We start from the raw sequence: 15,780 nt of genomic DNA, 5'->3' as shown, positions 1-15,780 counted from the left end.
CAGGCAGTACCGGTACTGGCCAACTCCCAATACCGGTATTAGGTCTTCAATTTGCTGCCAAAATGAAACTTCTGGAGAGTGGGTATCGGTACTGGCCAAATCCCAGTACCGGTACTGGGTTGGCAGATGCCCACTCACCACTTAATTAATCACCCGATGGGATTTGGTGGGGAGCCACCACACGGCCTTGGACACTTGGATGCTTCCGAGAGCGATCCTTGACGATAAAAACCGCCTTTAATCCACGTTCTACCTGAAACTTAACAAAAACAACTTTTCGCGCAATATCAAATGAAAACAATAACTTAAATACTAAAACACTACAAAGTGAAGACTTTAAGCGCCAAGATTATGCAATCTTGGCCGCTTATCAGCGTCTCCAACATAGATAACAAACACAATTTTTAAGTGCTTCAGCAAAAATAGCAAATACCAAACTAATTTAACCCACCCTTCAAATCTACCTTTTCTATCTACAAATTTTTTACCTCCCACAAACCTTAAAACACCAAATTTATAATATTCTATTCTTGTTGTATTTACCTTTTTATTGGGGAGTGATTTTACCACTCCCCTTTTTGCTAATGTCACTCCTCTTTGTGTTTATATAAGATGATTTGTTTTGTGAGAGAATGAGAGTGGCATTAACAAAAAAGAGAGTGGCAAAATCAATTTCCTTTTCTTTTTCTTTTAATGTTGGGTTTGCATTTACTTTCTGCATAAGCAAAATGTTACCGTTAATTTTAAAACTGAAAGTGAATAGTACAAAATGTTAGTACTGTTTTTTTTTTTAAAGTTTTTTTTTTAAGTGAAACAATACAAGAAACGACCGTTTGGAACAAAAAAGTAAAATTATTATTTATTTTAATCCTTGTTACACTTTTGCCTATGAATACTAGTACTTATTGTTTTTTCACTGCCAAATTTTCTAAACTTTTTTTGACTCTCTTGATTTTTTTTAGTTACACTTTTGCCTATAAATACTACTCCTACTACTTGTTCTTGATTTTTTTTTCACTGCCAAATTGACTGAACTTTTTCACTCTCTTAAATCTTTTTTAATCGCAACATGAGTTCTATAAATGCTCCAGAAATGATTTTTATGTTCCAAAAATAACTTTTTTATAGACAATCTCAATTTGCTTCTCAATCCTCTAAACCACATACACATTATGTGGATAATTTATTGGCAAGTGGTAAGGCAAAAAAAGCAAGAGGTGACAATTTCTCTATGGTTGAAGATGTCTTACTAGTCGAGGCATGGCTCAACACTAGTCGAAGTTTTTGAATTTTTAGGTGAGATGTGGTTGAAATTGAATAATAATAAATAAATGACATATACGTAATATCCAAAAGAAAGGAGGTCAATTTGTTCTTATATTATTAAAGATATAAAATCACAAAATAATGAAATTTTTAGAGTTGCCGGAGTGCAATACACCTGAGATCTAACCTTTCGAATTTGTAGAAAGGTAGCAAAATACAATTTTGAATGTAGTTTTTGTTACCTCTGCTGGAGATGCTCTAAGTGATTAATATGATAGGTGGCTTATAATGCCACAATGTACTTATTTTAAGTGACACAACAATGTGTTTTTCTTGACAATTACACACATCTGCTCTCACTCTCTCTCTCAACAATATTTGTGTTCTCCCTCCTTTAAAAAGGGTCAACATTACCTATTTGTTTTCCCCACAGCTCTATCATTTGCTTTTGTTCCCAACAGCCACAATACAAGGTAGGCCTGAAATTGGTAGAAGTTTGCATAGGTGTATAAATTTGATGCAAATGTAGAGGAAATTATGCTGAAATTAATTTGTAGCACGGTAGCACCCTTTCGGTGGAAAATTATTATTACATACTTAAAAAATTAAAATAAGTTTTAGTTTGTTGGGGGTCCACCCTGGATGGCCAGAAGGTTGGCCAAAATTAACAAACACTTAATCACTTGCTAGAATTATCGCATATACTAACATATCCAATGCATGTTAAAAATATCCAATTACTATCTAAAAATTTAACATGTTGCACTAATTTACTCCAACCTACCATTTAACCCATCCATAGTGGATGCTTTTATGTTTAGAGTAGCTATGCATGCGCAATATTGTGTCCACCTATGTTTGGTAGTACTCCGTAGTATAATGCTCGCCCACCCGTCACTCGAATCCTGCTACCTCCTATCATCTTATCCCAACTACAAAGACATTGTCCCCATTCTACGTATTCACTACATTGTTATTTTGGTAACGCAGAGTGTCTCCGGGCCAACTTACGCGCACCACAGGACTAATTTTTACCGGAAATGCCCGTCGGTACCAAAATCGTAGGGACGGCCGCGCCTGGCCGTCTCCGGCCACCGGACGAATATACATATATACACGAAAAAAGGGTGCTCGGATCAAGCACCTTACACACCTCGGATGCCGTTGATTCCCGCGTAGGCCCACTCGTTTTTTTTTTAAGAATTTTTGGACGGCTCGGATCGGCCGTCCGGTGGCCGAAGACGGCCCGGCGCGGCCGTCCCTACGATTTCGATACCGACCCCGTCGGTACCTGTAGCACTACGCAATTTTTACAGCCCCCACCAACCTTTGCTTACCCAAAGGGTTTTTATGCATGGGTGGCATATTCACTACATTGTTTTCATCTTCATGTACATATTTGATCTTCCTGTGTACGTTGAAGAATGAGTTCAAGGATTAAGATTTCTTTATTTTCTCTCATTCTCTAATAGAAGCCGTGGAGGTGAGACCAAGTCCAAGTCCTTGAAGGCTCGTTTGGATGCCGGCAACAAAAGGGGTATTCCTTTATACCCCTGAATAAGACGTAGGGCCATCTCTTAGCCCTGGCTTGGGAACCCAAAATGTGTGGGTATTCCTTAATCCCCCTTCATTTGTAAGACCAAAAAAGAGGGCTTTGGGGGGTCTTAGTTTCGGCTGGGGTTTGAGATGCCCAAAATTTATCCCCCTCAATCCCCCTCCAAATGTGACGATTTCACCCTTCGTTATCCCCTTTCTGCCACCCCCAGCCACCCATCACACACATGCACATCTATTGGGGTGCGGGGGGGCGCCCCTCGTTATCCCCCTTCTGCCACCCCCAGCCACCCATCACACACATGCACATCTATTGGGGGTGGGGGGGGTTGGGGTTACCATGACGACGGCGAGGAGCCGGTGACGGTCTCCGGCGATGATCGGGAAGCTCTGAACGTGAACTGGGTTTCTTCTTCTTCCGTTCTCTCTCTCTCTCACTTTTCCAGCAACAAGAAGAAAAATAAAAAGAACTAAGGAATTTATTATGTGCATGTGTGCCCTCGTGTACCAATGTGTTCGATACAACCCTTTCAATTCACACACATTTCAATAAAATTAGGTTTTTAAAAAAAACATAAAAATTCTGTTTAATTAAACATTTTAATAAAATATAACATTAACTTAGTAAACAACTTAAAAAAACAGAATCTTAATATTTTAATTATTTTATATAATTATTATATTAGTTAACTAATTCATAATTAATTATTTGTAAATGAAAAAATTAATTGAAGTTGAACTTCGTAATTATATATTTAATCTAACTTAACACTGCACAATAGCAAAATAGTCAATTAATGGCTTTTTACATCATACACCATTCTTTATACTCCCAATTTACCTCCTATCAAAACCAAATATTATTTAATCATCTTTCTCTAATACCTCATTCAAACCAATTACTATTTAATCTCCCTTCTATAAAAGTCACATCATTGTAAGCCCACTCTTCTTAAATAATACCTTCTACTATCTTATCCCCCTTCATAACTAATACCCCAATTCTTTTCCCACATCCAAACAGGCCCTGAAAATAGCCATGATGACCTGAACCCTGGGACTGACCAAGAGACCGGGTTTGAGCCACGGCTACGTGATGATGAGGCCACTGGTGGTGGCAAGTACTTCGATTACTCACAACAGTGGCTGCAGGCTGTGGTCCTCGAGCGGCAATGACAGGATAGCAGCCACCACATTCTTTGAAGGGGGTGGGTATATTTTCATATGCCGAAGGAAGGCAATGACGATTCCGGGCATCGTCAGACAAGTCATTGGTGTTAGATAGTTTAATATATATTGTTGGGCCCATTTTCTAATAGCTTAAATTTATGGAACTACCAGTAACTTAACAAGATACCAGAGCTAGCTCTAGTTGCAAAAAGTCTTTTTGTCTACCTTTGTTCCCTGTTTGCATTTTGTTTCTCCGTTTCTTATTTTGTTTCCTTGTATCTATGAAAATTTGCATCTCCACGCACAAGATAGGGTTGCGCATTAAGGAGGGTGTTAGATATAACGAACAGGGTTGCATAGTCCCTGTATCGCAGACTAAGCTATCCGTCGTATTAGTTAGACCCCCTCTCGGATTGGGCTAACTCTCCATCCAAAGGCAAAAGATAATCATCCCCTTTTCATAACATCACCCCAAGTTCAACTGAATCCAGGATGCGTGGGACAATGCATGTTGGGCCGATTTGGGCTGTCCATGCTTGACAATGGACGGCTCAGATTACATCTCAGCGGAACAACAATAGACAGCCGAGATCTGTTCGACTATGCAATTTGAGCCATCCATTGCCAAGCATGGACGGCCCGAATTGGCCCAATACGCGTGCTATAAGGGGACAGCAATGTAGGACAACTAACTAATCTCATGCTACACATAATCCCAATTCCCATGAACCCCACATACCCATTTTATCCCCCCATAAATAATATCACCTTCTTCTATCTTCCCTAAATTAATCCTGAAATCAAACGCGCCGTTGAGGACAGGCTTGGTACGAGAATATAAGGATATATCCGGGCAAATGAGTTCCAATGAATGTACAATACCTCTTTTCCGATCCCTAACCATTCGTACCCGATACCTTGTGATAATAAGTTAACAGAGAGGATATAGGTTTTCACTATTCGAATTGTGAGAGTCGAAATTAGCAAAATAAAATAAGAGGCAGGTTAAGGCATATTTCCATTGTCAGCAGAAGGTCAGGTCTGAGAATAAACAAAAAAGCAAAGTGGGAAAAAGCAAGCCCACCTCAATCCCTAATGAAAAATGGCCCATAAAGACTGTCCATAACAGCAAATTGCATGTTCTCCGATGGCTTCCAGTGGCGTTTCCGTTGGTTTATGAACCAGTTGTTTATTTGTTTCTGGTCTAGGCCTGTTAACTCGGCCAGAGCAACCTTGTCCGCTTCCTGCGTGACGATGAAAAGCAATCTAAGATCCCAAACATGACAAAATTCGCGCTGAACCCAGAAACAACAAAAAGAAGTTATGGAAAACAATATTTAGGCCGGAATTTCTAAGAAAAATGTTCAACCACAACAATGTGGGCAATGGAGGGGGTATATTTCATGTGACGGGCATATATCCCCCTCCTCTCGCAATGCAGTGGTCACACTGGGAGAGATACACCCGTTACATAGGATAGGAGACTTTCACGTGCCAATGACTTTTTAATAAGCTGTGTGGAGAAGTAAAATTGTGATTTCAGGCATTCGTCGTCAAAGTGTACATGGGCAAAAGTGGAGCCTAATTTTGTGCGCCCAGTGTCTAATTCACCAGCATGTGGTTGCTTGAGTGGACCAAATACCATTTGGTTCGCATTGCTTGCTTGCTTTTTCTTACAAACAAGCAATAAGCAATGCCAATTATAAGCAAAAATCGCTCAGAACCAACTGCTTCATTGCTTACAGAGCACATTAATAAGCAAATAGCCCTCGCCAAACAAGCTTAATTGCTTTATTTACAAACAAACAATGATGTGCACCGACGGAAAGTGCATTAAGTGAAGGACCCTTCTGCATGCGGAGATGCAAAGAAAAACCCGTCTCGACAGTTGGTGACCGTTTTACCATATAACAGAAAAGTTTCTATCAAACAGGGGCACTAGCATCTCCATTGGAGGACTAATTCCACACTTCGTAGTTTGCACCATGAAGTTTTACCATCTGGCACTAAATGCTCCACTGAAAAAGCCAATGTGGATGCCCTAACCCGTGGACACAATGCACTAACAAACTTGATAAATATCCAAAATCTAATATCAAGGGTGATGTATAATTTACGAGACTCTAAGATGCAATGATTCGAAGATACTACTACCGTTGGGTATGGCCATTTGTAGTGCATGGTCCACCAATCAAGCAACATTTGCCTTGCTTCTCGGGGAAGTTTCCCTTTCTTCGTCTTTTTGGAAAATTCATGCTTCAGGGAAGTAATATAGCCACTGTATTTATGCAAGAGTTTATCCTTGAGCTCGCGATCTTCACTTTTCTGGTTACATTCATGAATCCCCGTATCTCCCGCACTAAAATCATCCTCAGATGACCAAGCAGTTTCATCTGTTAACCATATCGAGCAAGAGTTATACATTCCATTGCCAAATTCACAACTTAAACCAAAACTAACCAGACACAAAACGAAATCTTGGACACACCAGCATAGAAATCACTAACTGGAACTTTCAACACAGTCAAGGTAAGATCCAAAATCCAAAACAAGGAAAAGAAAGTCAAAGGCCAATCTTTGGCCATTTGCTCCAAATTAACAAAGATAAGGGGCAATGTACGTAAATTAACACAAACCCAGTCAGGGCCAGTGCAGCGTCACTTATCAAAGAATTACCAGCCAACCCCCTGTTCACAATAAAATAAGGTATAACAATCACTCTATTTCCCTGTAAATTCGTAAGATGGAGTCAACAGCAAATCCTAGCACTTCTTTCTACTTCGTCGTACAAACCATTGTAAAAAGTCTAGACAACAAAAGGAAATCCAAATTGCGAAGAAATGTAGCCAACTTTGATGGAGGCTTAGTAATGTTTCAGATTCTTTTCCAAAAGAGTCATCTGAAAATGACCGTCTAATGTTTTTTAGTTTTCTACTTACTTTTTCCCAGCTGCAAATATTCAAAAACCAAATATATGATTAGTGAAGATCACTTTTCTCAGACAGGTTTCCTTTAGCACTGCCCCCAACACTAACAAATCAAATAAAGAAGGCATGCGCCAAGCAGGTCTTGATGGATGCTTCTGAAAAATCAGATCTTGATGTTTGATTGATGCATACTTTGTTTGCTGCAGCTTCAGTCTAATATGTTACAGTGCCTTCTTACACCATTGTGACTCAGTTAAATCGAAGTAATGAAAGTACCATGTCTCAAGTTTATTTTGTCTCACTCAGTGTCCTTGAGGTTATTATAAATATCAGGTTTGTTGGACCATAAGACGAGGAACAGGACTGGGGTTCTAATCATGGTATCAGGGTATCTGCCGGTGATGTTCTTACGGCCAGTTATCAGCTGATATTGGACAGTATCAGCTGGTACAAAGGTATTGGATGCCCAAAATCCCATTCCATAATCAGTAATCACTGATACGATACATAACAGTCAATATTAGGAACCCTGGCAAACTGATCTGTAAAATGCAATAAGCCACTTCCATTTCTACACTTGTGTCACCTACAATAATAACATGGACGGCCTCATATTCAGACATTCCTAACAAATTAGTACCAACAAACATTAGCCCTCGCATATTCATGGGACACATAGTTACTAGGTCAGAAAATAAACTTTCCTATTATTTCTTACATTGTAAAAATGACATACTATTTTGTAATCAAGTTTTCAAAAAAAAACTACTTCTTTGATGTTTTAAGCACCCACATTTCACCTAAAGTCATTGGCTTATGAAGCAATCAATCCCATGTTTCTTGGGAATTGAATGGGTGATAATTTAACACAAGGTTGAGACCTCTCCACTTAATAACTTAAGCTCTTGGATTCGATATAAAGTTTCTACAGCTCTCCTGAAACTGAACCACCAAATCTGGTTACAATACACCAGTTGAATAAGGTTTGCTGATTGAACACATTCACCAACCTTCATTATCCACAAGCGTTGTTCCCCAATCTAAAGAACTTAAACAAGAGGACCCCTTTCCATACATTGATTACCCTCCGTCCCTTCTTAAATGTCCACTGCAATTCTGCGTGTCATTTTCAATTGCCTATATCTCTCAATGTATATTGCTTAAAATATGCAATATGGATCTTGTTTGATAAATCTCAATTATTTCTATAAGACAATGATTTAAAAAACATAAAACATAATATACGTCGAGAAATATAAGCCATTGAAAATGGCATGCAGAACCATAGTGGATACTTAAAAAGGGACAAAAGGAGTATTAAGTTCATTCTTATCAGCCACCAATTTGATGCATTTTCAAAGTCTTGTTTCTAGTTATGGACTCTACACCAACCAATCATTGGACCTATGGTGAAGGTTAACTTGGGCACACAAAACATCTATACATGGAGCGAACCTGCAAGACTTGAGAAGTGTTGAAGACCCTGAGAGCCACTTGCAGATCCAGTTTTATGGTTACAATGTATCTTTACGAGGAATTACTTTGTTGTTTATATTTCTAAGTGTATCCACAGAGACGATATGATTTGGACATACAATTATATTTACAAAAAGCCAATGACCTTCAAGTGTAGAAACATCACAACAATATTTAGCAACCAGACAACAAAGCAAAGCCAGAAGGAAACCAATAAAAGCTATAGTCCGTTGCCTTCCAATTGAACCTTGATAACTTTCAGGAATTAGGCTTAGGAGGCCGGCCCGGCTATCTCTTCAGTGTTAACACTCAAGTGTTAACACTTCAGAGTGGTCCCGCGAGCGTAACGACTAGATACAGAAACACTTAAGAGTTGGCCTCGGGTACGATCTACTCCTTTTAAGTTTGAACTACATTTTTAATGCATAAAATATATATCAAATTACTAGTCTCCATATCCAAGGCTCCCAATTCAAAAGCAAATGTCCAGATCTCCAAATAGTGGGGTAGTAGAAACAGCACATGATACAGCACTTTCTTTCAAACTGATGATTAGTTTAACCTAATGTCATACTACATTTGTAAGTCCGTACACTCTACAGCATGTAAATATTATTAAACTAAACTTTCACTGACAAACTCCATCAGTATCAAGGACAATGTTCTCAGAAATAAAAGATTACTTATATTGTTCATGCATTTATCAAGTCTTAAAAGCAGGAGAACAACAAGCAACCAACAAATTAGGAACCAAGTACTGAATGTCAAAGGAAGATATCCCAACAACACCACGTGCAAACACCATAGTTTCGAATCCTGACTCTTGGTATTCGATTCTACTGTACACGTGTTTGATTTTAAACTTGTGGTTTGGGAATCTACCTCGATGACAAACGTGATTACGGAGAAAAGCGATTTGCTTTCACTCAGGTAGTCAGGTGTAACTTTAAAGACTTGAAACCATATATACAACAAGTTCCAATGAGTTCTTTTCCTGACGAAACAAATAATTAACAGTGCTTTTTCCAGTTTGGATGTCAGCAAATTGATCACCGTCCCCAGGTATAATAGTTTTTTGTCTCCCCCCCACCGCATGCACTAGCTACAACTCATAATCTAATGGAAAGGTGTAAACTACATTTAAGTAACACAACCAGATACTCTGGAAGACAATTGCCACCACAATTGTTAAACAAATCAGTTCTAGTACAACAAGTTGCTAAAAAGTGGCCAACTTTGTTGTGTATTATTTTCATTCTTTCTTTAGTTAATGCACTTTCATCACTCAGAAACCAAAAAATAACAATAAAACAAAGAACAAGGAGGACCAAGACTTAATGAGGTGGAACATAACAAAATCCTATATTCCTCAATATTGATTTCTGAAATAAAACTACCAATACACCTACTCTTCTACCTTCAGTAGCAGGATCCTCCTATCGGGATGGCAAATGTACCCCACTCCCGCAAAACCTCGCTCTCATCGAGAAAGGAGCGCACTTCTGACTAGAATAGAATCTTTCTTACAAGAAACAGAAGAAGAGCTACCGGGCAATTGAAAATATGTAGGAACACTAAGACACTAGATAGGAGGAAATACAAATTAACATTTTCACAATTGTATAAACATAATCTTTGCATACGGAATCAATATTACCAAAAATATAGTCGTAGACAACAATTACCACTTGACATATATAGTAGGACGAACAAAGAAAATAATAAATCTTATATGAACATGTATAGGTATAGATATTCAGATATTCCTATGGACACACGCCTTCATAGACACTCCCAACCCTGGTATCTTCTATATCCTCTCACTTCCCCGCACCTACTCCCGCTCCCGCATCATGTAACTAAGTTTTCTACTTTAAGCTTTCCGTGTCATGCGTTAAGACTATTTCATGCAACCAAGTTCTCTACTTTTAAGTTTTCCGTGTCATGAGTTAAGACTATTTCATGTATACACTTATAGGGCTGCATCGAATGATGTAGCTTTATCAAACGATCAAAAACTTCATTCACTAAAACCTCCGACACAAGAACGCGCAACTTATGCCAAACCTTGATTATATACATGTAACTACAAGAACTGATAAAGAAACAAAAATGTTGTACACAAGGAAATAATGAAGAACAATCAATTTTCTAATTCAATCCGACAGTAGAATATAACTGAATATCTCATCCGTGTTTTCCTGGACGAGGTACAATTTCCATAAGTTCACAGTCACGGGCAATGTTACATGGACTCTTCTATCTTACCAGCACCATCCGTGTCCCACAGATATAACATGGGTAAGGGTGACATATTTAGACACTTGAATTCTATAATATTTTAGGGCGTTTGTAGTAAAATAAGCTTACATTAGCTAGATATATACACATACATATATCTCGAGCCTTTCAAATGGATAACAAACTTAAATTTTCATATTGGTTCCCCAGCCCATTTCGTTTCAAGAACATTTCTAAAGGATTGCATCCAAGCAAGGCCTGCAACATAGGAGATCAAATAAGAGATCAGGATGTGTCCCCGTGCCCGTACTCAATTTTGGACACATACAAATATCTTGTGCGTTAGTTCAAGAAGGTATGATACTTGGACACCTAGCACGGCTGATAATCGTTCCCAGTCCATGTAACATATGTGAAATGGTACATATCTAAAAGCATGCCCAGTTAGTTTCCATTATTAGGGATTAGGGAGATGTAAATTGGGTTGGGTTTACACCGAACTATCGGCATTATTCGAAGAAAATGATTGCCCCCAAGTTCAATCGACAACTTTACTATAACTGTCTCAGAATTATAACAGTGAATTGCCATTCAAAAAAAAAAAAAAGTATCACTATAGTGAATCAGTAAAGCCCTGAAAATGGTAAGCATCCACGCAAACAGCAATTGAAATGACTGATCATCTTCATAGTGTAAGTATCAATACACTTGCAGCCCACCTATTGGGGCTGTAGTAAACAAAGATATTGTAACCAAAAGTTTAAAAGACACTATACTAGAGCTTTTTAGCTAAAGATATGATGGATACAGAAATTTGTGCTGATCTAAGCTTTGTCTATGGCATTATAAAGGCTTTGTTTCTACTAATGGTAATTAGATTTCCTGGAAAGGTAATTGCTTGGAAGGTCATATACATTTTTGACCATACAAAGTTAGGCCCAAAACTAAGTAAGAAAGTCTCACATAATTTTACAACCTCTTTCCTCATGAATCATGATCATAATGTTCAAATGTAGCTCGTGACAAATAACTTGTGAGCATCTCCAATGGGAGGCGTCAAATCTTATGTAGAGCTCCAATTGTCAAAATGGAAATCACAAGCCTCTCCAGTCTCCATGTTACCTTCAAATCAAAGTCAAAGCCTACATGGATTTGACAACAACCAATTTGCTTCAAAATTGGCATCAAGTGTCAAATGCAAAATTGGCTTTCTGGAATATCAAAAATTGCGTTTTGGGGTTTTTTTATATCCTATAAGAGCAAATTTCATACCATGGTGGAGGAAGAATATTATTAGTGTCAAATTGTCACACCACCCTTAAAAAAAAATTGACCTCTCTAAATTTAAATCAAAGGTTGGAGTTGCTTTGACATGTCAAATCATGCTACCTATGATGGTAAGAGTTTCCTCATTCCAATTAACTTAGTCATGTATAGATACACCTTGAGAACAAACAACAGAAACTAGAAAGAAACCAAAGCTTTTATTCCTACATAACTCTATACAAATAACACCTTTGCAAACAAATACGTTTCAAAATTATATAAATTTTCATGAACCTTTCATTGTAAAGTAAAACGCTCATGTAATTATCTCTTTCATCCCCAAACTAGTCCAAAAGATTTTAAAACCTCCCTCAACTACCAATTGAACTCATGTAGTCCCTCAACTATCTGAATGATTATTGCTACGTTTGGATTGGTGTTTGAAAATTTTTTTGAAAAATAGTAGAGGTAATAAGTGGAGAGAGATAAAGAGAGAAATGTTGTAAGTAGGGGGAATTTTTTGAATTTTTTTTTTTTTGAATTGTAAAGAAAACAAGGCATTTAATATTATCCAATTTACTAACGCAGCAACGAGGTTAACAATCCGTTAACTACTTGGGACATAAAATCCAACAAAAACTAAAGATTATAATACCATAAAAAAAAAAAGTTGGTTTCGCTCAGATAACTTCTTCTTTTTTTTTTTATCAGCTTTTGCTCGGATTACTTTTACACTGGCTTATATACTAGTTCCAACTTGAATTGAAACAGTTCATTTTGTAAAGCTACTTTAGAAGATCATTCATATATAAGAAGTTATATTAATCGTAAATGGATGTCTCTAAATCGATCGTACTTTAAACATTAAATTTTCTTTTTGGCTAGTATCTGATAAAGAATTAACTTTTTGAATGAATCCTTCTCAATACCCAATAATATGAAACAGGCTGATTATATTACTAAGAGCTTAGTATGCTTCTTCTATAATTTACATGTTAGATTTATAAGACACACCATACACACTCATGTCCGTATTTTTTTTAGACGATATCAGAAAAGTGTTGTCTCCACAACCATATGAAATACTCTAAATTTTTCATCTCATAGGGCTTGTTGAGAAGGTTATCGTCTCTAAATCAATTATACTCAAATCCAAAACTAAGGGGGAAAAAAAAACCTAAATTAAAATCCACTCCTTGACTCAAACCTATACCAAACTCAGATATTGCTTAAATTTTTTTTTTTTTTTGCTCGGCAATATTGCTTAAATTTTTACTTGATTCAGGCACTCAAATGTTGGAAGGCCATTTTGTCCTCCTCAAATTTACAACCAAAATTAATGCTTAGGTTTAGGTTTTGCTCATTGGGTGTCATGCACTCAAGGGCATCAATTTTAGTGTACTCAAATAACGAGTTACTGTAATGTCTCTAAGGAAAACAGATAGGGCATGGAGATGAAATAGAAATGCATAATATAATCCCTCAAACTATGAGCCATACACAAGTCGTTTTCAAACCTGTGGGTGGGTCTCTTTTCATTCTAGGGTTTTCTTCTGAACTTGTTTCGTACGTACTTCCCCAAATCTACTCTCTATATCTGTTTACCACTAGAACCCAAATGTTCCAAACTTCCAATACAAATTCGTTTTGCTAAAATAGGCTGTGGTCCAGGTTATTAGTTATGCTAAAATACGCTGGGTTCTACTCCAAGTCCGTTTTGCTAAAATCCACCGAGCTGGCTTAAGTTCTAAAGTGCGCTCCTCGGGAACTGTCCATGTGATGATGATGCTTCTAAACAACCCTTGATCCAGCAGTCGATCAAAGAAACAAACCTTGATCTGACTTACCACAAAAGCAACGCAACTTACAGCACAAAGTGACGAGTCTGCGAGAAGATGAATCACGCAAAGCACAAGACTCGAGAAACTCATGAGTAAAGAAATCAAAACAAATCCGATCCAATCCAATCATATCAAGGTATGCAGATGCATCTACGATGTACTATATTAGAGAGAGAGAGAGAGAGAGAGAGAGACCGGAAACATAGCTTCCAGATGCACCCCCGCAAAGACCGGTGAGCTGTGCCTCTACGCTGTTCAAGAAGGTAGTCGCTTCGTCGAAAGGCTTCGCCAGATCGGACTTGTACTTGATCATTACATCGCAGTAAGTCTCCTTCGAAAGCACATATAATAGCACGGAAGCGAGTATAAAAACAAAAAGAGAGATTAATAAGCCATTAGAATCAACTAGATAACATAAAATTGACACACACACACACACACACACACACACACACACATATATATATATATAGAGAGAGAGAGAGAGAGAGAGAGAGAGAGACCATGAACTCGTCGAGCTCAGGATCGGCACCAAAGCAAGTCGTAACGGCGGTTGATCTCCAACACTGATCGTTTTCCCGGCGGATTTCGTCTAATAAACTCGCCGTCTCGGGTGGGGCTCCGACCTAAAAAAAAACCCAGTCATATCATCAACGAGTCATCCAATCAAAGCCTCGGTAATTAACAACTAGCAACAAAATTCATCCATAGTATTCTGATATACAGATGAAAGCATCAAACAGATCCTAAGTTACGAAAGGCCACTCAACGGACGTTAACCCTAAATGGCGCGTGTAGTCCAGGGTATTTATCAGAAGAGAGTGCTAAAAGAAAAAAATGGTCAAGCCTTGATGCAAAACGTTACTGTATCTGCGTTGAAAACGGCTATTAATAACTACTAGACGTAGATACAGACAGAGAGATACACATACATAACGTACGTGTATACGTACATGTACCTCTACACGTTTAGAGGGAGGGGGAAAAGAGGATAGAGAAGAAGAGAGGAAGAAGAATCGTGAAACTGAAACACGGCCGTCTGTTGGATTAGCTTTGTTCACCTTCTGGCAATCGATGAAAGCTTGGAGCAGTTTGGGGTAGAGAGGATGGGCGGAGATTTTGGCTCTGATGGAGGCGGAGACGGCGTCTTCGGGTTGAATTTGGGACAGTACCGTTGAAGGATCGACATGAGCGAGTGCCGAAGAAGCGGAGAAGATGTAGTCCGATGATGATGATGATCCGAACAAGGGAGAGGCGAAGGCCTGGTAATTCAACGGGGACAGCAGTTGGTCCGGCGTCGGCATTGGAGGGGGAGGAGGACGGTGGTCGGAGTAATCGGAGGGGGTGGAGTGGAGGCCGTAATTAGAATCATCGTCGTCCATTCGGAGAGGGGGAGAGAGAGAGAGAGAGAGAGATTCGTTTGAAAGCGTGTGTTGTGCTGGGTGGTTTTGCTTGTTTATTTGTTATGAGGAGGGGGGGGGGGTCCGGGGGAGAAGGAGAACTGAAAATGGAGGAACAGAAGGGGAGTGAGAGTAAGGTGTTGGAGGGTGTGAATTTAGCGTACAAACAAGGAGAAGCTCTGAGTAGCAGCCAGTTGAGCCCCCCTAGACTACAGTGATGAAAGAGAGAGAAATAGACTACAGTGATGATGATGGCGATGATGATGAGAGAGAGAGAGAGAGAGAGAGAGAGAGAGAGAGAGAGAGGCAACAATACATAACCTTCACACCGTGTTCGCTTTTTCTTACGCGCGTAGTCCCTACTTGAGAAGAAACTGTTGTGGAGTAGAGTATTTGCAAAGGTAGATAAAAAATGAAACTGATTTTCTCTGCAGTAAAAAATGGAGTGCAAAAATAGAGACTATTGAATTGGAACGGAAGAAATATTAGTTTTGCTAGGAGGAGAATAATATGCACATAATTACAAACATGCTTGGATATTAATGCATATTTTACGAATATTAATATACTTCCACAAATATCAAACATCTTTCTCGAATATCACTGCACATAATAACTATTATCCTACATTATTTGAGC

General features: G+C 38.5%; 1 protein-coding gene across 1 annotated transcript; it reads right to left on the bottom strand.

Annotated features, from left to right (window-relative positions):
• Positions 1 to 4,984: 4,984 nt before the first annotated feature.
• On the bottom strand, positions 4,985 to 15,437 carry LOC131335860 (homeobox protein knotted-1-like 6). Its single transcript, XM_058371409.1, has 5 exons — positions 14,803 to 15,437; positions 14,245 to 14,367; positions 13,937 to 14,072; positions 6,145 to 6,383; positions 4,985 to 5,234 (listed from the first exon to the last, which is right to left on the bottom strand). Exons 1-5 carry the CDS (start codon positions 15,121 to 15,123, stop codon positions 5,076 to 5,078), a joined length of 978 nt encoding a protein of 325 aa, XP_058227392.1. The 5' UTR covers positions 15,124 to 15,437; the 3' UTR covers positions 4,985 to 5,075.
• Positions 15,438 to 15,780: the final 343 nt, after the last annotated feature.

This window comes from Rhododendron vialii, chromosome 8a (genome assembly GCF_030253575.1).
Source record: "Rhododendron vialii isolate Sample 1 chromosome 8a, ASM3025357v1".
NCBI classification, from domain to species: domain Eukaryota; kingdom Viridiplantae; phylum Streptophyta; class Magnoliopsida; order Ericales; family Ericaceae; genus Rhododendron; species Rhododendron vialii.
The sequence above is the reverse complement of the archived record's forward strand: the minus strand, read 5'-3'. Positions and strand labels throughout refer to the sequence as shown.